Source organism: Sus scrofa, chromosome 7, assembly GCF_054392235.1.
Source record: "Sus scrofa isolate SSC_HxYL_T2T_F1_AM1 chromosome 7, Sscrofa_HxYL_maternal_Yorkshire_Landrace_v2.0, whole genome shotgun sequence".
NCBI classification, from domain to species: Eukaryota; Metazoa; Chordata; class Mammalia; order Artiodactyla; family Suidae; genus Sus; species Sus scrofa.
The window spans coordinates 95,880,137-95,905,510 of NC_139389.1; the positions used below are offsets into that span (position 1 = coordinate 95,880,137).

General features: G+C 40.5%; 1 protein-coding gene across 16 annotated transcripts in view; it reads right to left on the reverse strand.

The window, feature by feature from the left end:
* MCTP2 (multiple C2 and transmembrane domain containing 2) overlaps positions 1-25,374 on the reverse strand; it is a 237,545-nt gene that overhangs the window by 101,908 nt on the left and 110,263 nt on the right. For all 16 annotated transcript variants that reach the window (XM_084967038.1, XM_021099366.2, XM_084967035.1 and 13 more), the window contains exons 11-12: positions 16,801-16,987; positions 14,141-14,234 (exon numbers count right to left, since the gene is read on the reverse strand). In XM_084967038.1, the coding sequence (XP_084823164.1) occupies positions 14,141-14,234; positions 16,801-16,987 (281 nt within the window). The remainder of the gene's footprint in view (positions 1-14,140; positions 14,235-16,800; positions 16,988-25,374) is intronic.

Consider the following 25,374-nt stretch of genomic DNA (forward strand, 5'->3'; position numbering starts at 1 on the left):
GCATGGGTCAGAGATAAAGGAAGCTCCTTGGAGAGAGGCAAATGATTCTCAAAAGTGAGAGAAGCAAAGGGAACAAAATCATGCACTTTTAAAACAATAAAAAGTGTGCATGCTCAAAGAGTGAAGGTGAGTCTCTCTTTCTAGAAAGCCCCGTGGAAGCCCCGTGTGGGGATTCAGAGATGAATGGTGCCTGTAGGTACCAGCATTGGATGGGGAGTGAGATGCAACCCAGATGCAGCCTTGGGAGGAAGGGCCTCTCAGGTTTCAAAGGAGCAGGTGTCAATCTGGAAGGTGAGCGAGTGTGTGTTTTGTTTTTAAAACAGAAGCTCATCCCTGTTTCCTTCCTAAGTTCTCTTCGAGTTGATACAGATAATTACTCACCGACTACTGGAAGCCTATGATAACTTACACGCCTCCACGTGTGAGGGGATAAGAGAGATGAGCAAAAGTGCATGGCTATTTAGGAGTTAAAACTCTGCTCTGGAATGAGTGGCCACACACACACATATGGTCCTACCTATTTAGTAAATTATGAGAAGCCACATGTGACATTTTTGGTGCTCAGAAACATGCAGACATCTAATTTCATAAAGTAAGTTCAAAGTTTTCATCTTAAAAATAATGAAGCTTAGCCTTGACTCTCCCATCTCACCTCTTCTTTTTCTAGCCTACTTCACACAGCCACCAAATGAAAAAAAATGTAAACAAAAAAAGATTAGAAAATCCAGAATCCAAAGGGGAGCCCACAGAGTTACCACTTAAAATGTCTCTCCCCCACTTTTGTTGGGATGGGCAGAGGAATTGAGACTGGAACTGTCAGGGAAAGAATGAACCACCAATTCCCATGGGACATGAACACATCGCCAACCTCTGTGCACCCTGGCACTTTATAAAGCGGCATGGGCTAAATTAATTGGGGGCATAAGGACAGATGTTCTTCCAACAAATGGCAGAGAACCCCCAAACCAGGGCCGAACACAAAGAGTGCTCACTGAACCTACATCTAATCCACTTAGTAACCAGGAGCTCTGAGGTTTTGCATGTCAATAAACAGACTGGTGTGCAGGAGCGGGCATAAAGATGATATTTCAAAAAAGAAAAGAAGAGCAGATGTATGGCGAAGAGGCAGTATTAAACAGGAGATTCCATTCAACTGACTAGTGGCTGGACACTTAGATGCCTGGCCAAAGCACTTAAGTCAAGGTGATTATCTTCGTGGCCAGGGGACAATGACTGGAGCCTCGGACACAGATGAACACTTTGGGGTTGTCAGTTGTAAACAATGGAAATGATCCCTGTCTAAATTCAGAAGAGGAATTTATTCAAATAATAGCAAACAGCTCTCAGGATCAGTGCATAGAAAGGAAAATCAGACTTAAAAACCACCAGAAACCGGAAGTTCTCATGTAGAGCAGCTGGTTAAGGATCCAGCATTGTCCCAGCTGTGGCACAGGCTACAACTGAGGCACAGGTTCAATTCCTGGCCCAGGAACCTCTACACACTGTGGTGCAGCAAAAAAATTAAAAAAAATATAAATCACTAGAGACCAAAGATTGCTTAGGGATAACCTCAGCCTGCATCTTGGAAGATTCTGTCTTTTGCTTCCCAGGAAAACAGTCCCCACAAGCACTTCCAACCTGAACCCGGAATATAGCTGCTTCTAAGAGGAAGTCTCCACTTCTGCTTCTTCGCCTCACTTGATATAGGTGCAAAGAGACTGCCCCTGCCTGGAAGTGCCTATGCCCTAACTGCCAGTGCTCAGAAAAGGCGTACTTACTGGCTCTCCACCCTCTGTGAATGAAAGTGGGCCCTGAGCGCTTCTGCAAAATATGCAATGGGGGAGTTCCCACTGTGGTGCAATAGGACCACAGCATCTCTGGGGTGCTGAGACACAGATTTGATCCCTGCCACAGTGGGTTAAGGATCCGGAGTGGCTGCAGCTGCAGCGAAGGTTGCAACTGTAGCTCAGATCTGATCCCTGGCCCAGGAACACCACATGCCTCAAGGCAGCCAAACACACACACGCACACACAATGAGAAGAGCCCCAAATCTAAAACAGGTTTCAGATATTGAGCAGTCTAAATCAAACACACACAAAAATCCATATGCATTTGTAAAAAGTCTTGCTTCTTCAAGGTTTTGTTTTTTTCTTTTTTCTTTTCCTTTTTATAGCCACACTTGCGGTATGTGGAAATTCCTGAGCTAGGGGTATAATCAGAGCTACAACTGAGGCCTACACCACAGCCACAGCAATGCTGTATCTGAGCCACATGTGTGGCCTCTGCCACACGTTGGGGCAACACCAGATCCTTAACCCACTGAGAAAGGTCAGGGATCAAACCCGCATCCTCCCAGACACTATGTTGGGTTCTTAACCTGCTGAACCACAATGGGAACGCCTTTAAGAAAGTTTTTTTTTTAAATCAGCCATAAAAAAGGAATGAAATAATGCCACTTGCAGCAACATGGGTGGACACAGGGATTGTCATATTAAGTGAAGTTAGAGAAAGACAAATATCACATGAAATCACTTATTTGTGGAATCTAAAAATGATATAAATGATCTTATTTGCAAAACAGAAACAGACTCACATAGAAAACAAACTTATGGTTACACTAAAGGGAATAGAGGGGGGATGGAGGTGGATAAATTAGGAGTTTGGGATTAACAGAAACACATCGCTGTAAACAAGGACCTACTCTATAGCACAGAGAACTCTATAACTTGTAATAAACTACAAGGGAAAAGAATCTGAAAAAGAACATATATGAAAAAATATATACACATATACGTATAACTGAATCACTTCGTTGTATACTTGCAACTGAAACAACTTATAAAGCAAGTACACTTCAATTAAAAAAAAAAAGACAGTTTTACTCCAGGATACACAGGACATGGAGTAGAGGTTCAGTGGGGAGGTAGCTGACAATGGAGAAGGTCAGAACGTCTCTTCGCTAACTGTGAACATGAGAGAATACACATGCTCTCTCGGCTTCATGGCCAAGTAGACAATGCTCAGCTCCTCGGCCCAAGCTGAAACAGCTACTTAACCGTTTGTCAGACTCTTAGGAGGTGTCAGGGCTGCTCCTCCAGAGGCACGAGTATGACATGCCATCAGCATGGATTCAGGGGAAACCGTCTGACACTTGTAATGAAAGCCCCAGGGCTCCTCCACAGCCCGGTGGAGTGGGGCCAGCCCTGGGCTGGCACAGGTGGGCTGAGCTGTGGGCCCCCTCTCTCTTGAGCACACTCCTTGCTGTCCCAGCTAATGAGGAACAGACTTCCTTCCAGAAACAGGGAATTTCAGTCGTGAGTCTCCAAGGAACACACTGCCCTGACTCTCTGAAGATAATTCCGTCAAAGCTCATTAAAATGCTGCATTTATTAATAATACAGTATAAGCAGGCAGAGGAGGAAGAGGAAACAAAGCCATTAAAAACACTTATAGACTAATGTATATACACTTTAGGTTTGATTTCTGGACCTTCAGAGGTTCCAGATAGATGCGGGCTTTCCATAAGATTTAAATAATGAGTGTTTTGATTTGATCATGATAAAAATGATATCTCATAACAAGTGCAATATCCTGATGTTTCCCAATAGTACCAAGAAAAGAGCAACCAGACAAACTGACATATACACATTGAGTCTGCACCTTTCCTCTTTGTTCCACCTGTCGGTACAGGTAAAACATCTAGATGACCCCTTCTACAAACAGATGTCCTGTCACCTTGACACAGTTACACCACTGGCGATTCAGATTCATGGTGGTGTTTTAGCACCTTGCTCAATAGCCCCTGTTATTTTTGAACACCACTTTAAAATGCATTTGTATTCCTGGAATGACAAGTGGAAGTTCCTCGTTTAAATAACTTTACCTTTAAATCAGTTACAGAAGTTGAATGACAAATAGTTAAAGTATGTTAGCGGTCATATCGTTCATCTGACAAATATTAAGCACCCACTCTGCTCTTGGCAGTGAACCAGGCCCTGATATACCCAGATCACCAAGTCATTATCTTCCAGAAACTCTCATAATAATCATGCTTTTTCAGCAAATGTCACCTTTTCAATGAAAACTCCCCTCACACTCCCTGTCAGCAGACTGAGTTGTTCCCACCTCTGATCTCCAACTCCCTCCTCTATTAACATTTGTATGCTTCTGTTCCATATGTAGCCAAATATTTCATTTAAGGGGTCCAATGCAGGCACACCCCAGGTGTGTGTGCCCACCCCATCCCTTGTGGTGAGTGTCCTGGCTCAGTGAGGGAGAGCCACAAGGAACTTCCAGCTCCCAGTGATGGGTGTTGGCTGAAGGGGGCCAGGTTCCTCCCACTGTGTACAAGAAACCATGCTTTATGCAGGCCCCCCTTTGATCCTCACATCCACTCTATGAGGTAAGGAAAGGGGTTGCCATTTCCCAGATGAGAAAAGTAAGTTCAGAGACCATGTGGGTGGTTAAAGTCCAGAAAGATTCGATAGTGGAGATGAATCCTAAGCAAGGTTTAGAAGGGGCTGGGTTGGCTAAGCAGAAATGAGTCTCGTTCCTAACGAGACAGAAACAGATCAGTACCTTACATTTTATTAAGTAGACAGACAGACAGACAGACAGACACACACACACACACACACACACACACACACACACACATAGCTAAATAGTGGTTATCAGGAAATATAAGACATAGGTGGATAAAGGAAGAGATTGGTTGGAAGCCTGGAAGGCCATGACCAGCACTTTAAAAAAATTTTTATTTCATTTCTTTGTATTCATTCAGCAGCCAGAAGCCACCACAGACTATCAATATAAGAGGCAATATTAGGAAAAAAAAAAAAGGATTTCTAAAGGAAGACAATCCCTGAAGCTAACTGCGGAGAATTATCGCTCAGACTGGCTGGGGTTGAGGAAGGTCGGGCAACAGAGCCACACCAAAATTTAATTCTAAAATCTCTCTTCAATTCCTGTCTCCAACCATTTGTTTATACACCTTACTATCACATATCGGAGCAAATTCTAGGCTCGTCCTGAAAATCTGTGTTCCCGGATAACTTGCCCTCCACCATCCATCCTGTTCTATCCCCTACTCCCAAACCCTTTATCAAGGTCAGCATGTCTGTGCCCCACCCCTGACCAGCACAGACTACAGGGCTCAGTCATGCTTCCTATTCTGCACATGGAATGGTTTCTCCCTGCAATGGTCTCCCAACCCCGACTCCTCTCAAAAAAAAACAAAACAAAACAAAAAACAAAACAAACAAAAAACAAGATCAAATAACCCCCAAGGCCTAGTTCAGGACGCATCATCTTCCTGAGACTTTCTCTGCAACCTTAAACTCCAGGGAACTCCTGCCATCATTGGTTTGGGTGTATGTTGCTCTACTGTATGATGCGCCTGCTCCTTTCTGTAGCAAATGCTTTATGGTTCCCTAAAATCTGGAAAGCACTGTGTTGGGAGCCGAGAGAGATTTTATTTTTATTTTATTTTATTTCATATTTATTTATTTATTTATTTATGTCTTTTTGCCATTTCTTGGGCAGCTCCTGCGGCATATGGAGTTTCCCAGGCTAGGGGTCAAATCGGAGCTGTAGCTGCTGGCCTACACCACAGCAATGCGGGATCCGAGCCGCGTCTGCAACCTACACCACAGCTCACGGCAACGCCAGATCCTCAACCCACTGAGCAAGGCCAGGGATCGAACCTGCAACCTCATGGTTCCTAATCGGTTTCGTTAACCACTGAACCACAATGGGAACTCCTGAGAGAGATTTTAAAGGAAAAGAAAACATTGATCTCTCTTCACCCTGGACCTAACTTTCAAATTTCTCCTCTCTTTCTGAGTGGGTTGTGAGTTTCTCTAATCCAAACAATGGCCTCTGTGGCTTCCTGCAACTGAGAACCTGATCACTTCCCTATGGCAGGTGTCCAGAGTAGGGGACAGACAGGGTTCTTCCTCCTCAGACCGTGATGTCAGCAGGGGAAGAGGGCTTAATTTTACATGTTAAAATGTCTGATGTTCTACTATTCTAGCACACAGTACAAACAAGAACGGGTGACACAAGAATTTTCTCTTCTTTTAACTCCATTCCGCTGTCACCACTCAAGTTCCATAAAACACTACCATCCACTGAATTTGCCTAACATCTCTCCATTTTCACTCTTGTACCCCCAAAACCTTTGTTCTTCACAGGCACCAGAATAAACTTGTATTTAAATTCAGAGCCAATCACCTCACTCCCCTGAAGAGTTCCCTGATTCTTCACCAGGACCTGCATGTTCCTATATAATCCAGTCCCACCTAAAACATTAGCCTCCTTGTCCCTGACGACCCTCCGGCTCTCTTCTCCAGTTTCCCTTGTTTGCTTGACATCTTGGAAAAGCCCTGCAGGCTTTGGGACAGACTATTCCTCCTTTTATTTATTGTTATTTTATAACCTTTTTTGGCCACACCCTTGACAAGCAGAAATCCCCAGTCCTGGGGAAATCGGACCCACAGCAGGGATAATGCTGAGTTCTTAACCAGTGGGCCACCAGGGAAATCCTGTTCCCCCTCTTTTAAAAAGCTTTTCCTTCGACTCTCGCTGACATCTCAGCTAGAGCATCACTTCCTGCAGGAACACCAGTCAGGCATCCCTTTAATGAACCCTGGCCCTCTGTTCTTGACCTTAACAGTATCATTGTCGTTAGATACCAGTGGGTTAATTAGTCACTCCATGTGGAGGCAGGGACCAAGTCCTCCTCTCCTCCATGTCACCAGGGCTTACCACAGGCTCACACACAGACGTATACTTGCTGACCAAATTAAGACCTTACTAAGAACCCACTCAGTAAGATTAGTTGTTAATTCCTAGAAGGACATAAATGAACTGAACTCATTCATTCTCAAGGTGCCAGTAAGTTACAAACTGCTAAATCTTCTGTAGACTCTCAAACTTTACATCCAGTAGAGTCCATGTTCCTTGGCAGACTGTTAAAGCAGATGGCCTGCCAAGGCAGATTTATATAGTTTGGGATGTGTTTTTTAAAAGTTGGTCTTGATTTGGGCTCAGCTATCCATGAGGTTCTCATGAAAATTAAGAGCATTAAATCATTACTGCTGAGCTTCCTAGAAATTGCAATTACAGTCATCCTTTTGAAAATAGAGCATCTTTAAGAGGGGAGGTATTGCTACAGACACAACGTCAAAAAGAAGGCAATGAAAACAAACTGGGAAATGGATGCATGATTTAAATTCCCAGTGAACAATAACTATAAACTATAGCACTATTCCTCTTCTGACACAAGCAATCTTATGCTTCTAAAAAACAAAAACAACATCAAAAAAGACATAGCCAGTGTTATAATTTACAGATACTACTCAAGAGTCACTATTGTAACATATGGCTGAAATATTTCTACTCAATAACATGGTATCTAAATGCAGTATTTTGCCCAAAGGTTTCTCAAAACAGTAATTTTATGTATAACAAAAAATTGATGAACCCACAAAAGTATTTTATATTGATGAAACTATTATCCAGATTATCAAAATGTGGCTGGCAAGCACTAAACTGCTTTAAGTATGAGACTTTTCCTACCATGAAGCATATTTTTTCCTTCACTTTTATCAGGCAATAGAAATGGAAACAAAAAGAGAACACATTATAGAGTGGTAACTATAGATTTCTAAAAGTGGTTGAAAAGCTGAAAGTGATAATGCTGATATTTCCAACATTTAAAATTAGAGAAATTATGAACAAAATATCAAGTAAAAAATAACCTGTAAAACTCCCATGTCAACTATAATCTAGAAAAATAAATTTAATAAAGCATGGGCATACCATTTATTGAGCATGTAATATGTGTGAGGTATGTTTATTTAGGTTTTAATTTAGCCCCCAAAGTACCATAAGGAGCTAGAAGCATAAGTAGACCCAAAGCCAGTACGTGGTAGAACCAAGATTTACACATGGCCTTCTGTTTCTATACATCTTCTATACTATAATATATGGAGATTAAAATGAAAGGCAGGAGTTCCCGTCGTGGCGCAGTGGTTAACAAATCCGACTAGGAACCATGAGGTTGCGGGTTCGATCCCTGGCCTTGCTCAGTGGGTTCAGGATCTGGCGTTGCCATGAGCTGTGGTGTGGGTCGCATATGTAGCTTGGATCCAGCGTTGCTGTGGCTGTGGCTGGACCCCTAGCCTGGGAACCTCCATATGCTGAGGGAGTGGCCCTAGAAAAGCCAAAAAGCCAAAAACAAACAAACAAAAAATGAAAGGCAGCTAACACAAAAATAAAGGGCAAAAAAATGGGGCTAATATTCATCTTCAATAAATAAATTACTGAACAATGATTTACCCAAGGTATGAGTTACAGTCTCTTGGAAAGGGATCATGTACTTAATGAATGAATGGAGAATACGACCACAGTCCTGGCTTGGCAAGCCTGTATGTGTAACAGACAGAGAGCTCCTCCCAATGGCACTGCCAAAGAACCGGTGAACTGGAAATGCCACCGGATTTTGAGCCAGGTCCTCATTCGCATCACTGATACACAGCACCCCCTAATGGCATGCCATGGAGGAAGAGGAAGGGTGAAAGACTCTCAGGCTCCCTAGGTTGAGCTATAGTAGTTGCACATTTCTTGAAGATCACTAGATCTACCAAGCTGACATTTCTTATGTTGAGACGAACTTAAAAAGCAGTTGGGAAGCTGCACTGGACTCCCTAAAAAAAAAATACTGGGTTCTTGAATTAAACGTAATTTTTGTTTTCCTGCATCAGGCACTGTTATGGCTCCTAACACGCTTATTTATCAAATAAGCCTACTTCACTATAACCCCTATTTTTCTTTGAAAACATATTCTTCTCTCTTCCTCTGATAGTCTCCTATTTGGAGATTCTGTTAATTTGGTAGTTGTCTTGTTAACACTGCAACTAGAGAAAGGGTCCAAATGACAACCTTACTGCCGAGAGTCAAGAAAATCCAGATAACATTTGGGAAATTTCTGTTATTTATTAATAGGTTTTGTACAGCAAAAGTGTCCAAAATTCACAATGATTATAAAAATGTCCCATCTTCAAAACAAGTCACTCCAAACGGTGAGGAAAGATGGTATTTTGGTTTTTGTTCCTTCTTGACCTCCTGATAACTCCACAGCTTCTCATCCTGACATACATATTATTATAATGACATACAGATAAAAAAATTAAGACAGGATTGTGCTACAAAAAGAAGGGCTACTGGGACTCATACTTAATTATGCCTTGTTAGATTTCTTACTATCGTCCTACACTGAGGTGGGCTTTGCAGTGCTGCTCTGCTTGTTCTTTTGCCACTGCTGGTACAATGAAGTAAAAAAAAAAAAAATCTTAAGTTTTATTGCCCCTCTTTTATGTCAAAATATTTAATGGGTAGGGCCCTTTTGCTAGTGGTAACAGGGTGAGAGACCAAAAGCAGAGAAAAACTGAATAACCCATCCTACCACTAAAAGATTCCTTGGGAAGAAGGGTATCAACATATGAAAACTAATTTAGAACAAAATTAATACAGAGAAAGCTTAACTAGTAGGCAAGATGATGTGTGAAACCCATATTTTGATTCTAAGAACATAAGAGGAGAGTCATTAACTATTAAATTTTGGCAGGTGCGTTATGCCAATGGAGGCCACGATAGTTTTGACACTGATATCCTGAAGTAGCCCCTACTGGGTACAATCCTGGAAGCTTCCCAGAATATTCTATCCCTTAAAATAAGGCTACCCAGAACAGTTCTCTGTATATGTGCCGAACTTGGTGAACAGTTTCCTACTTCACTGTTTGACCTCTCAATAGGTAAGATAAGTGTTGTCATTTGAACTGAAATGAAGTTCTGACTAGAACACTAATTCAGCTCCCTAACAATTTGTCTATCTACCTACATTACACTATATTATCTTTTTTTTAAATGGCCACACCCACGGGAAGTTCCTGGGCCAGGGACTGAAATCTGAGCCATAGCTACAACCTATGCACAGCTACAGCAATGCTAGATCCATTAATCCACTGCACCAGACTGGAGTTCGAACCTGTACCTCTATGGTGACCTGAGCCACTGCAGTTGGCTTCTTAATCCGCTGTGCCACAGTGGGAACTCCATACATTTAATTGTCTTTTTACAGTCTATGAAAGAATTTCTGCATTGTTTTTGTTTGGTTTTTGCTGTTGTTTGCAGCAATATGAATCCATGAATCTGGTGTGCCCCTTGGCAAAGTAGAAGATATAAGACCCATCTCTCTGAGGGCTTCAACCATGGGGAGGGATTCTGGTGCACCAATCATTTCTCAGCTTTGTCCTGAACAAAAGCAGTCCTCCCTCATTTTATTATTAGAACACGGATACTTTCTTCCCAAACAGCTGAGTTCTAAGACCAGTGGCAGCTGAGTGAAGGATGTTGGCTCCATTAAACATTATAAACAGCTATGCTCACCTTGGGTTTCAAAGTGCAATTTATCATCTGCTTGGTGAATCAAGGCTATGGCCTCATTTACTACAGAAATAATGGCATCAGACTGGATAGCCTATTACTTAAAATTTTTAGGTTATATTGGGTACAAGGTATTGGTGAGACAAACACTTTAATAAAAATATCTGACAGGCTCTACTATTAGAATAACTGTGTATGGCTATCCATTTCTCATATCAGTTGTAGAGAGCATTAAACTATCTTTCATCAATTTTAGAGGGATGGCATGCAAGAGAAGTTAGATGACCACTGCTTCTTTAAAATAAAAAGTCTTCTTATGTACAAACAAGTGTCTGACATACAAAAAATGTGAAGCTATATATTAGAACACTGAAAACTTTGTTATAAATATCTTAATATTGGTAATATATGTAGACATAGGTTATTAATATCTTATAACATTTGAAAAGGTACACTAATATTTTTATATAATTTTTCCAAAAATTTTAATAGAAAAGGAATTCACTTTAGTGTATGTATTATTATTCCAATGTTCTAAAATACTAGAAAAAATAATGAGGATTCAATCTCTCGAAAGTTTTAAGTTATTTTTATGACCATATAATCATAACATCAATAACCATGGAGCAGAGTGGCCTGAGCAAGTGATTTTTTTTCTCTCAATTGTTACTGGCAAAGACATAAATGACTTTACAATTGGCAAACTACTGACAACAGGGTTACCAAATGCATTCATTTCTCCTCTAGGACAAGTGGTCCCTGCCCTCCACAGACTGTAACCTTGACCTCCCTATGGACCACTGCCAAGCTCTGCCCCCATGGACTTTTGCTTCATCAGGGTCCCTGAATCTTAGGTGACATAACTTGAAGCATCAGTGTTTCTGGTTATTTGGTGCTGTTTTTAAGAAACAAACAATTAACAAAAAAAAGAAAATATTTTCATGAAAAAAAGAGGTATGAAGGTTGGAAAGTTCCCTTTGCACTCTACAATGACCATTGCTGAGAATGCCCTGATTATGCAGAGTAGATAAAGTTCTCTATTTACAAGGGTGAATGCTTTGTTCCCTGAGCAACTTCAATGAAACACTAATTTATAAAATAAGGCTGACTGGAAAGGCTGGGTATAAGGTGTAAATAGTTACTGATTTCTTAAACATTTCTGGCACTGGCAATGATGGGTACTTCTTCTAATCAAGTGAAGCTGGTATTTTTTTTTTTTTTTTTGTATATCAAGTGAATTGGTACCAATAATTACAGCAATTGTGTGCGTCTCCGCTCTATAGTATGATCACTAACATCCTGGATGTAGTAATTATATCCCTATTTACTACCTCATGGCAACCCGAGTCCATTTCTTTTGTCACATAGAAAAGTCACGTTACAACTCTGGGGATTAGGTCCACCTTGTGGCTCTGAAGCAATATCTTGGTTTGGAATAGACTGAGGGAGCCTGCCATCCTATAAAGAATATAGACTATGAAATGTGATTTTAAAAATAAAAGATCATTAGGATCTAAAGACATGTTTAGCTAATGACAAGGATCTTTGCTTCAATTCAGAAGAGTGATAATTTTCTTATAAATAATACCGTGATAGTAAAACACCAGGGCATTTAGCCAAATCACAGAGCATTATTGGATTTCCAAACCACTGCTTTTTTTTAACTGTAATCCTTTGGTACTCACCTTGATGTATTCCAAAACTATGCACTGAATATCTTGAACACAAATAAAATGACAAGATGGGAACATTTTGCTCCCAAATTATTCTTCTGAAAAGAAGGTTTTGCCTTTATAGACTGGCCTTTGCAAAGACTCCCATTTTCCAGGTTCATTTCCTATTCCTTTTATTTTCATAGTCAAAGTACTCTTTGGAGAATTCACACTGGCCTAACACAACCTTCATAAATATAGTTTTGGAGGTGCTTTATGAAACTCACCTGATAGGATGCATAAAATAAAGGATATAGTTGTAAACAAATCCCCCCCATTTTTTTGTCTTTTTAGGCACACACCCATGGCACATGTAAATTCTTGGGCTCGGGGATGAATCAGAGCTGCAGCTGTCAGCCTACACCACAGCCACAGCAACGTCAGATCCAAGCTTCATCTACAGCCTATACCACAGCTCATGGCAATACCAGATCCTTAACCCACTGAGTGAGGCCAGGGATCGGACCTGCATTCTCAAGGATACTAGTTAGGTTTGTTACCACTAAGCAAGGACTAGAACTCCTAAACAAGTCTTTTAAAAAAACTTTTAATGCACTGTAGTCAGTTCCAACTACAGAAAGGATTTTTGAAACTACTACTTGAAGGCATAAATGAGTTCCTAGGGCTTGAGACATTAACAATCACAAATTCAAAAAGTGCTATATCTGAAAACTGAGATGGAAGTAAAACATAACTTGCTCTGGAAAACTGGGAGATAACTCTAAATGTGCTTCAGTGATGATGAAACTACAAATATCAAAGGCACATGTGAAACTTCTGAATCAAGCATTTTCATAAACTATAAGTTTTAAAAGAAAGGAACATATCTGAATCAATATAAGACTAAACGTTTGCAAGTAAATTGATGAACATTAGAAGTCATTGAACTATTTCATCTACAACTCTAAGAATTTATGTATTCATATTGCCCCCCGCCCAAAATGGTTGCATATTCTCACTGGGCATATCCGTAAAACTGAGATCACCTTACTTGAGGGGTTTATAGAGTCGTGATTGCTACTGGTTCTTTTTTTTAAGAGAAAATGAGGAGAACTCCTTTTGAAAAAAAATATATGCATTTATAGTTTCCATCATTTTTGTAATATAAAGTGTTTCTAATTAACATTCTCGTTTCCAGAGTTTGAGCTACCTCAAACTTAGTCTCAGACGTTCAGAGGTTATACAAATATAGTATCGAAGGAAGGGAGTAAACCACATTCTAAAATTATGAAATAACAATGGCAAAATGCCTCTTCTATCAATAGACACATCCACGTTGCGTAATATTCTCTGCACTTATCAATTTCCTTGGTAAAATAAATAGCATCTGTCAAACGTTAAACTGTTAGTACAAGGGAGTAATTCGGCAATGAGGCGACGAAAGGAGAGCCATCCTCCTGATGAGACACTGAAATGTCTGGATTACGTTCCTCATAGTCAAGCATCATTCGGCACAAGGCCTGCCTGCCCTAGCCTCTGTCTGTAAATTCAAGTCAGTGAAGCACAAGAGCAGTTTTGTGTAAGACAATGCCAACGGCAGAATGGTTCCATTGCCAAAATTGTGGTGACTGTTACAGAGAAGTGCCAGCCAGATTTCAGCCCCCTGCACGGTAACCTGTGAAGAATGAAACACTCTGCGCACACACAGCATGAGAAAAGGCAACAAGCTGAACCTGTCGTTTGAGGTCCTATAGAAAAGCTTCATTAAACATATCATTTAGCAAATAAAGAAGCCAAGGCATGAATCAGCCACAAATATCTTTGAAAGCCAAATGGGCTAGCACATTATCTAGTCATGGTAAAATTATTTGAAAAAGACAATTCTGTGAAAAAAATGCGAAGTAAAAAAATTTGGCGTCTGCACCTTTCTTTCTTCTATGGCCCTGAAAGAGTCGGCTTGCTCTGTACATGCTTCTGCTGAGTAAAATAGGAAATGAACAAAAATAAAAATGGAGAAACAACTGAAAATGGTGTATACCTGAGAAATCTGCTGCTAAGAGATCTACCGCCTTTAAAACCTTCACTTGTAAAAGGCCGACGTCCTTCATATCTTTCAGGGAGTTCTGTAAGCACTGAGGGGGAGAAAAGCAGATCACAAGTGAACACAGCTTTCTAATATACTGTTTAACGCCACAAAGTCCTACTGGAAGTACATTCTGGATTTATCATCACCTTGCGCATGCAATGCTTAGAAAAGTTCCAAAGGGCATGACATCAGTCAACAGGAAACTCAGGCATCTGCAGCAACCACATTTAAAGTGACTGAGAATTAATTAACTACAGTTTCAAAATAAGCAAATTACAAAGCACATCGCCCCCTGGTGAGAGCACAGACATCCCACCAGGAAAATGGGTGTAGAACTACATGCCTTCCCTTTCCCTGCTTCTTTCTCTTTAAATTAACTTTGTAATCACCCAAAAAGGCAACATTATTCTGACCTAGTTAAAGCAAACTTTATGGATACCAGGGGACTAAATGTGGACCCTTCAGAGATATTTACTACCACCAGAAAGAGAGTAAAGATAGAAATAGAATGAATTTTCTGGTCCATGTTGGAGCCAGCTCATTAAATTAGAGACTGGGCATCTAAAACCACTCTGTTATCACATTTACTCTAATTTTTAGTTTGCAAGAGCCAAATCTTTAATATATCTACTGCTAACTCTTAAGCATGTATAGCAATATTTGGATGTCTACGGTTTTTGTATTGTTTAGAAATTGTGCATGCAAAAGATAAGCAGATAAATTCTCTTTGAAGGCCTCCAAAATATATCTGCTGAAAAAGATGCTGCTTTCAAACATTTAGATACAGTATTTCCGTCATCCTTAGATAACAAAAAACTTGTGTAAAATAGACCCCAGGGATTTATGGAAGGTTAGTAAAATCCTTGTTATTTAGGTATTTCAGGACAGAATAACAAAAGCTTAATAATAGTTAAGGTTTGCCTAACATAATATGCACTATTCCAAAGAAATTCTAAAGAAATTTTGAAAATTGTTTCTTCAAACTATATCTTCAATCTAAAAAAAAACACCAAAAAAACAAAAAAACTGGTGTTTAAGCTAACATGGAGACATTTGAAATAAAATACTTTCATAATTTACAGGTGAAATGCTTCTGAAGATTATCTATTCTTAAAATCTAAAAAGGAGTTCCCATCGTGGCTCAACGAAAACAAATCCAACTAGTATCCATAAGGATGCGGGTTGGATCCCTGGCCTCACTTAGTGGGTTGGGGATCTGGCATTGCCATGAACTGTGGTGTAGGCTGTGGACATGGCTCTGATCCCGAGTTGCTGCTGCTATGGCATAGGCCAGCAGCTGCAGCTCCAATCTGAGCCCTATACCGTGGCCATTAAAAAAAAAAAAAGCCTAAAAAAACAAATCCAAGGATCTGGAACTTCTGTCTAGTAAGGCAGTATTCTTTCCCTCTAACATGCTGGCCAGCTCACCAGCTGGAAAAACCTCTTGATATTTCTGTTTTAATTATAGCCTCTTCAAACCTTTTTTTCAATTAGTATTCCTCAAATCCTGAGGCATTAGTCAAAGCAGTCATCATGATCTTATGCAATGTCACCTTATAAATGCCTGACCCTCTGCATGAATTCGGTAAATTTTACAATGTATCCATGGGAAAGTTTGGAGAAGTTATTTTATTTTCACTTGCTTAACTAAAGTCATCAAAGAGAAGAGTAAAAGTGGATTTACTGTCAAAAATTGTTTAGAGTTATGTCAGCCTTGCATGGAGAACTTATGTTGAGAGTAAGATGTGTGACTAAGCTTTGTACTCCTGAAGATAAAGGATTATTCAATTAATCAATACACCTGCACAGTGAAGGATCCTGGAGGCTCCGAAGTTTATGCTGAGAATAATATTCCTATTAAATAGGGATTCATCCTTACTTCATTTTCATGTCACTTTCCTAAAACTTGCCTTTCATGTGTATGGCAATAAAATAAACATATTGATTTACAAAGAAGACGGCATTTAAAAAAAAAAGAAAGAAAGAAAGCAAATACAGACACCTAAAAAGCCAGAGTACAACAACAACAACAACAAAATGACAAGGACAAAGCTATTTGATTTAAAAATGCAAGTGGACTTTTAAGCACATTGTAACTACTCAGGCAAAAATCGCAAACTGCTCTTATCCAGGGTAGTACAGAATAAGTCTTTCATCCTGGCCTATGGCTTTGCTTTGCTTTATAAGACACCAGTGCTTTCTCACTTGATCTTAATAGGTCCTAGAAAAGTATATACAACCTTGCAAACATTCACATTTGGTTTAAAAAAGTGACTTTTGCGAACTTATATTAAAATTCCTATTTATGTATGCAGACATGCTAAACAAGTATTTGCCTCCTTGAGGATATTCAATTTTCTCCAAAGAGATCCTGAATACTGAAAAACCAAAATACCTCTTTGGGTTTTAAAATCGGAAGGCAAATTCTAATCTCTTTCACCTTCTCACTAATGCATTAACCTCTAGGTCTGCTGTCTTGTTTTATGAGACACACCATTAAACTGAGGACAAAGATCTCTTTTGATGCAGTTTTTCAATTCATAGACTTTGTTCCAACATAAAAGTGGTGGTGGTGCGGGGTGGGGGTGGGGGTGACAGGGTGAGGCACTCACAAATCGCTGGGCGATCTGCTTCCTTTCGCTGGGGTCTGCCAAGGGGCACACACACAGATCTGAGACTGAGACTCCCGCACAGGGCGTGAGGGTGATGAGCATCAGGAGAGTCCCCGGGCAGCTCTCCAGGGGCAGCTCCAAGCAGTTGGCTTGCTTGAGCGGGAGCGCTGAGATATCCACTTTACACCTAGAAAAGTTGCAGGAATCAGAGAGAGAAAAGTGAGTAACTGGTGGTGGCTGCAGAGATTCCAAAGCACCTGATTTTCATGTCACCCTCCCTGTGAAACCTCGGGCTGTCTGGACACGAGCTTGTTGGGCAGTGAAGGTGGCAGGGGCTCCCCTAGCAGGTAATACTCCCTCCCAGCCTAACACAGCCTACAGTAAGGAGGGGAAGAGGTCAAGAAAATCAAAGAAAAGGCAGCACAGAGAAAGTGGCAAATGAACAGAGAAGAATCACATCTTTGCCAAATAAGGTCGGCAGAAAAGCAATGAGATCAAGAACTAGGAAGAAAAAAGTTTCAAAGTTTAAACATGATGGATGCGGGCTCTAGAAGGCTTCTTTGTGCCGTGTCTTTTATCAGCAAAGTAAGAGACACCGGTTCAAAAAAAGGAGGAAAGACAAGACAGAAGCCATGCATGTGGGAGAGGGTTAATGGAGAAAGCATTTTCTTCCAGATTCATGCCAACTGGAGAGTTTTTATTTAAAGAAATGTGTTAAGGTGTTTTCCTAATAGGCACAGTTCCACAGGGTTTCCCCAGGTGGATTTCTGTTGGACAAATGGAGCATGAAGTGCTGTTGATTGATCTCATTTCAGTGGCACTGCCAGAAAAGGCTGTACCCAATCTGCTATAAATTCCATGTTTTCCACCTCTTAGCAGTCAATGTTCTGGCGATGTCGAAAACCTCAAACACATTTAAATACAGAAGCAAACACCCAAAAGGGGGAGTGAGGTGTTAAGCCATTTATTTGCTTTAACACGGAAAACTCTGGGATTGCCTGGACCACACTTGCTTTATGTGCAGGTGGGTGAGGTAGGCCAGGCTGGGTAGAGGCGGGGAAGTGTGTGGTTTTAATTCTCATTTGACATCTATGGTTATTGAATAAGATGACTATTCAAGACATTATTAAAAAATGGAAGCACTGTCTCACAATGTCTGAAAAAGATGGATCCTTTCCCTAAATCATCAATGGACTTTGTAAGTTTGCAGATAATAAGAACCAGGCAAACTTACCTAATATATAAAGCAATGCCAATTTTGAACCAGATGGATATGGGAACAGTTCCCATTTAATAACTTTGAAAGAAAGCTTGCAATGCCTTCCCAATTAAAGAGAAAAATATCAATAATATTAAAAGTCTATACTAGTTTTTACTACAGAATAAAAAATATTCTAACAGTGATCTATAACCATAAAATTAAATATATATGGGTATTTATTTCCTAATTACCAAATTATTCCAGTTATGAGAAAAGGTAACAATTTGAGCTTTGCATATAATAAATTGTTCAAGTATTTCTACTGGAGACATACTAAAACATATATATATTTTTTTAATAACCCTCTATGATTTGAATCAAAACTTTTTTTCTACAGCAATGAGGAACATTTCAAAGTTAACATTTACTGCTATGAAAAGAGGGTTAGTAAATATTTTTATTTCATAAGCAAGTATGTAAGTGGGGAATTAATTTTACTTGGAAAGAAATGTCAAGTGCTTTAACTATGCCATTTCTACAAAACTGAGTACCCGCAAATTCTGAACAGGTACAGCAGTAGCATATTTGCTTAGGAATACTTTGCTAAGTATTATTTCACACTGTTATACACATTTTCATTTAATAAAGCTCTTTCTTTTGGAAAGATGAATGGTCCAAATTTGTAAGAATTTTCTCTGTTGGTCACTTTTATTAGTCCAAAGTAGCAATAACCTACTTATGACAGATTCATTTTAGTATCATTAATTATGGTGTTTTAGTCCTTTGAAGTTTACCTTTTTGTGGTGGGGGTGACTTTATCTGTTTTCTGAACAAGGAAAAGTTGTTTACAGAGACAGGATCTCTGAGAGCAAATAATGTTTAGGAGTCAAAAATGATGAGTAATTAGGCAATAATAAAATTTTTCTTGGATAATTCAAAAAAGACCTGATATTAATTCTAAAGAGTCATCTAAAAAGTCTGTGAGCAATATTAGCATATTTACAATAACTCTGCAAACTCTCCTACTGTTTTTTTTAAAAGTACAGCTTACTAGAACAGAGCTGTTTAATATTTTAAACAAAAGTTGAATCATGTACCAGAGGAAATGAAAAGTAAATACTGGGTTTCTTCTCAGAAATTATACATTTTCACAAACTTTTTAGTCATTTACGCCCACTGCAAAACTTCTGCACCTATCTCATTTTAAAAAGATTATATCAATAATGAAAAAAGAGCACCTGCCCACAAAATAGCCTTGCCTATTTAAAGTAAAAGAGCCCCCATAAATTCCAGGTTTCAGGACAAACTTAAGGGATTCTACATTCACAGTTAACTAACTAGTGAACAGCCAAATACTTTTTTACTTTCTTAGGGATTTGAAAGAGGAAATTAAATTTATACATTGCCATCAGGTCAATCAAAATTAAACCTTGATCCTTTTGCACATGGATTATGACCCAGTCTCTTAGGGTCCCTGCCGCACCATATGAATTAATTGATTCTTGCAACACTGATGTCTTTAGTCTTAAGAATTAATTTAAAGCTGCCCTTCCCCTCGTGTTAACCACTGGCTCCCCGCTAAAGGTGATTATCTATAAACTTTCTAGAACTGAACTCTTCTCTCCATCTCTTCCATTCACCTGGCTTCCCCATTCTAGAAGAAAGAAGGAAAGAAGAGAGTAAGGAGAAATTAATTTCATACAAAACTCTTTCCCCCAGGCCTCCTATGTTACTCTATTTCAACCTCAGTCCACACTGCTTCATTCAGCTCATCCTCACATCTGAAGGAGAACCAGGATGCTTGGGAGGTGAGCCAGAGGCTAAAGAATTATTTCTATTAACCCCAAGCTAGGAACTGGTTACTATATGATCAGCAAAAGCAGTAGAAGGGAAAAAAAATAATTAAAGGACTTTTCTTTCAGAATTTCAGATACTTCTGCTACAATACTCATGAACCTTCTAAAGACAGGTAAGTATGTGAACAAAACGGCTTCCTTTAGGCTCAAAGAAAGATAAATTCCTTAAAATCTTTAATATTTAAACCTTCCGAAATACATTCCTCAAAGATATTTTGAATATAAATCTTAAAGAGATTCTGGGCTGCTTTTTCCATTTTCTAAAGTGTACCAGATTCTACCCTGAGAAAATACTAAATAAGTTGGTCAGTCTTAATTCTTTTTAGTCATCACTGAAGGACTACAGAATCTGCTGTTCTTTCCCAGGGCCTTCTGTCACCTGTTTCGTTGCTCATTATGCGCCAAGTGCAGGGTTAGCCCTGAGACTGCCTAGAGCAGACGCAGCCCAGCTCCTGGGCAAATCAAAACACCACCTCCTCCTTCCTTCTTTCTCATTCCTACAAACACTGCTCACTCACGCTCTCACTCTTCAGTCCCAGAATTTTACAGGTGTTGCTATATATGTTCTTTTCTACTTTGTATACCCTACATGTCTTCCCAAACTCTACCCAAACGGCAACCTTGAATGAGCATTTATGAAAACTTAACTTACTACCATGGATGCAAATTTTCTTTGAAAAATAAGCTCAGTTTTCAGATATGTGGTTAAGGGGCTCTCATAAGGAATGTTCCAATTACCACTAAAAATCACACCAACACTAACAAATGATAGGCACTTAGACTATTTTTTTCCATGAAGAGCTGGAGAGTTAAGTATTTTAAGTTTGTGGGCCACAGGGTCTCTGTTGTAAGTACTCACTCTCCCCCTGGTAACATGAAAACAGTACCGGACAATGTATACAAGTGAACAAGGCTGGTTTCCAATAAAACTTTATTCAAAAACAAGCAGCCGTCTGGACTTGGCCCATGGGTCCTAGTTTATTGACCCCTGACCTACAGAAATGTTGATTAATTCCACTGTGAATTACAGCAATGGAAGCATTTAAAATTTTTACAATGTTGGTGGCTGACAGTACAAGTACATTGATAAAGATATCAGATACAATGACCTAAGAATAATTAAAAAAAATATTTTTAACTCACCATAACCCAAGAAACTCTGGCCAACATATCCAAAGATGTGTTTGTTAACAAAAATACAAAAATTAAAAGTTATAAAACTGTTCTAAGAGAAACAATGTGGAAGACACATGCTCAGAGCATCCACGTAAAAAAAAATTTGAGTAGTGAGCATTAGCAAATTAGATATGTGTTCTCCCGGCATCTTGTGTGACTTCACACACAAGGGAGTGACCATGTCTGGACCGTTGTTCAGAAGGTGCTACTCGCTGGCCCTTAGGTGACCAGGAAATTCTCATTCCGAAGTCAGATCTTAGACTATTCAATCCATAAAAGCTCCATGGCCATAAAAAAGCTTCACATTATGAAAATAAAAGAGCATGACACCAATGCGTTTATGTCTAGCCAGGGGCTGCCTTGTTCATCTGTAGGGGATGGAATCCGATGGCTTTGTGACCTCACTCCTGCTTTCCTCTCTAGTCTGACTGCATGACACCACCTACCCTTCCCATTCCTTCCAAGTTTTTCAGAAAGTGTTCTCCCTCCTCAGCCTTTGCCCATGTGGTCTCATCTTCCTGGGAAGGTCTTCCTTCAGGCTCCTTGCCAGGCTACCTACCGCCCATGTCACAGGTCTCGGCTTAGACTCTGTACTTTAAGGAAGCCACCCTTCCACCCCCAAGATGCTGTCTGCTCACAACCCATTAGGACCTGAGGATAGGATCCACATCACGACCACTTTCCACTGAAGCCCCTGTACCTGGCAGGCTGGCTGAAACACTATGTGCGCCATACTTGTTGAATAAAATGAACAAACAATTGAAGCCTAGTGGCAAAACACAATTCAAAGTCAAAAAATCCAAGTAATAAAGTCACTGCTTTCTGTTAACCAACTAAATATTCTGTAGTCTCTATTTCCTCTCTTATATAAAAAAGAAAGAAACACATTAACTAGATGCCTCCCAGATGGAAAAGTCCATGGTTCTATTTACCTGGAGAAAATAAGGACTAAGTTACTTTTTTTTTTTTTTTCTCTGCAAGCTTTTTTCCCCCCTCTGCATATATTAAAGCCATCCCCTCTGGCCTAGAGGCAGTTAATGTGCTGATTTAGCGTTGTTTCTGACCTCCTGTTCTTGTCGTTCTCCATTAATCCCACCGCATTTTAATGTTTTAATTCAACACATAATTTTACCATATCAGTCAGCCAAACCTGCTCAAGTTCCACTTGCCATGATAGCTTTTAACCTCTTATTCATTACCATAATTCTATGTTTTATATTATAGACTGGTCAGCTTTTAACTTAAATGCAAGGGGCAGAAAAGAGTGCTATAGTTTTAAAAGCTGTAAATCTCAAAGGCTCAGGAAGGGGGTGAACAGGAAGAAAATGGTGACTGTGTCAAGTCTAGCTGTAAAAGCAGATCAACGACCTGGGGTGCAATTTGTCCAAAGAAATATTCCAGCCCTGATTCCCCTCTGCATCAGAGTCACCCATAAACTGGTAGCATGTCAGAGCCACTTTCTAAGGCACCACGTGGGACTGAGGATTGGCTGAGGCAGCCTCCTTAAAATGATCTTGGGCACTCTCATTCGTAACTTATCCAAATGAAATTAAGTCTAGAATATTCCGTAAGAAATTAATTACCATGAAATGTAAAATTAACTTTAAGAAAACAATATGACTCTTTTAAAATGACACAAGTTGACAGGGGGATTAATCTATATTAATCAACTCTTACCATTTTGTTTCAAAGTTGGAGCAGGTTATGTATAGCTTTATTTCTTACTCCTAAAAAATTCACCTGGACCACTGAGGGACTCATATAGAAAATCATATTCTTTATGGCCCATGAATAAACTCAGAGTTAGGAGGCACCCTGGTTTCGGGGGTGGTGGTCTGCCCAGGTACCTTCATCTCACCAGCCCCGACCTCCTCGGGAGCTACTTGTGGCTCAGTGGAAAGCCTGCAGACAGACCATGGCACAAGGGATTTTGGAAAGCTTTCCATGACTCAGGAGAGGCTACAGGAGGCTGGCTCCTAGGCGGGGGCCGTGTCCGAACCACCGCCAAGCTAGCAACACCAATGCCAATGTGCTTTCTTGTCACATAACTGACCGCTGCTCCAGCTTTCTGTCCTCGGATACAAAACTCAGTATTGTTCAGGCTACTGCTCTACACTGCTCAGTCCTCCAGTCAACAAATGTCCATCCTTCCCGCCTGAAAGATATGCACTCCTCACTTCTATCAAAAAAAAATTTTTTTTAAGTCTATACTGTTTTGAATTAAAAAAATGTTGAATTTTAACTAGTCATATTTCATTTACTTACATGGCACGGTTTTAGTTGTGGGGATCTGGAATTACCATACAGAAAAACCTCACAATTAATAGGGATAATAAGAGCTACCAACGATACACACTGTTGCTGAGTGCCATGGTGACCTGGAGGTTGGCCGATGACCCCATTACATAGATAAGAAACCACAAGGAAATTCATCACCCAAGGTCACCTAACCATCCACAGCTGTGGGTACCAGCCAGCCCAGGATGTACAACTCCAAGGGTGGTGTTGCTTCCCTCATGTCAAACTGCCTGCCGGGGGAAGCTTCACTCAGGAGACTTTCCTGAGAGGCCATGCAGAACTTTAAATTACCAGCATCAAGGTGTCATCCAACAACAAAGTCTGACACGGGCTTCAGGAGATGGTTAGGACTCATTCAATACTGCCGAAGAGCCTCCTCATGTAAAAAAGGTACTTCCCAGTAATTAGGAGATAAAATAACTGAGCCTTAGAATTACAACCACAAAGAACAGGAAAACAAGAAGTGAGCATTTTTCAAGAAGAAGGAACGGCGAGTAACAGGTCTGCGATATGCACACGCAAGCACCATTTCTCTTTTAACGCTGACAAGCAGTATGTATTTTAGGGTAGGTCTTATCCCACCTGAAGGTTCACTCAGGATAAGGCGGTGCCGCCAGCTCCCAAGAGATATTTTTATTATCTTTTAGACCTCAGGAGAGGAAAAAGGAAAAGGATACCAAAAAAAATAAAAAATAAAAACCTTTAAAACCCATGAAGAGGAAGGACAGAATGGGCACTAGGGCAGGTATACGTCTAAGTTACAAACAGGAAATAGCTAAAATAATAAATGAAGACCCAAATGACAAAACATGGCATAAAAGAGACACCTCAAATTATTTTTTGTGTCTGTAAAGAAACTCAACTGGCAAAGCATTTCCTATTCTGTAAAGGAAACATGACAGCACAATGACACACAGAATGAAAGGCCATTATTCTCCACACCTACTAAAATAACATGCTGGCCATCCATCACTGAGGACCTAATTCCCACCATTGAGATAACGCTTTGGGACACAGAGTTCTCTGCATTGTGCATTTAGGGACCTCAGCCTTGCTCTGCCAGCCAGCACAAAGCTTCCGATCCTCCCGCCATGGATGTTGGCAGCGCACTGGTATGTCACAGTGTTGACAAGGCTGGGAGGCACTAAGAAGACTCTGCAGTGTCTCAGTTACCCCGTATCGATGGAGGAGGCAGAGACTCATCACCATCTGACAGGCAATACCTGTCAAATGCCTGACCACAGAAGACCTCCCTCCTGGGCTAGAGAGACCTGCATGAGCTAGTGTGCTACCCCCCAAAGCACCAACCTGGCCCAGGAGATCTCCAAGGAAGTGTGGTTACTACCTGCTAGAGCAGCACAGAGCAGGGCATAAGAGGCCCATGCAAGCAGGGCAACAGGTGAGGACACACGGAGGAGGAGGTGCCCAGGTCTCAGCCGGGGGCAGTGCTGTCCTAGTAGTGGGTGTCTCGACATGCTTGGATGAGCTGTGTGTGTGTATTTCCATGCAGTAACTGGGGGATGTTACTGGCATCAGGTGGGAGAAAGCCAGGTTTAAAAAGCATCCTGGAACAAGTCAGACTGCCCCACACAAGGGATGCCTCTGCTGAGAAGCACTAGAGGAAGGTTCCATGGCTAGACTCGACCCATCTATCTCAGGATGAGCCACTGAGGTGAGATGGGCTGACAGCAGCAAGGAGAACTCATGGCCACACACCTGACTCTGCTAAATATTTTATACAGAAAAAGCACTGCATCAGGTACCAGGTGTGCTGGGTCTCACTTATTTCTGCCTCTCAGTTCCTTGTTGATGGAAAAACATTTCACTTCCATGGGCCTCTGGACTTCCTCAACTGTAAAATGCAGGGGTTCTACTGGACGAGTGGTTTTCAGTCTTAAAACTCTTCCCTCAAATGGAGCCCTAACGTACAGCACAGGTAAAAAGTGCAAATGCCCTGATTTTAGGAGCTCCCCCCTGCTCTCCAAGGGGTGATCCCAAAGCACCCCCCTGAACCCAGGCTGCCAGTAAACTGAGAGCTTTTAA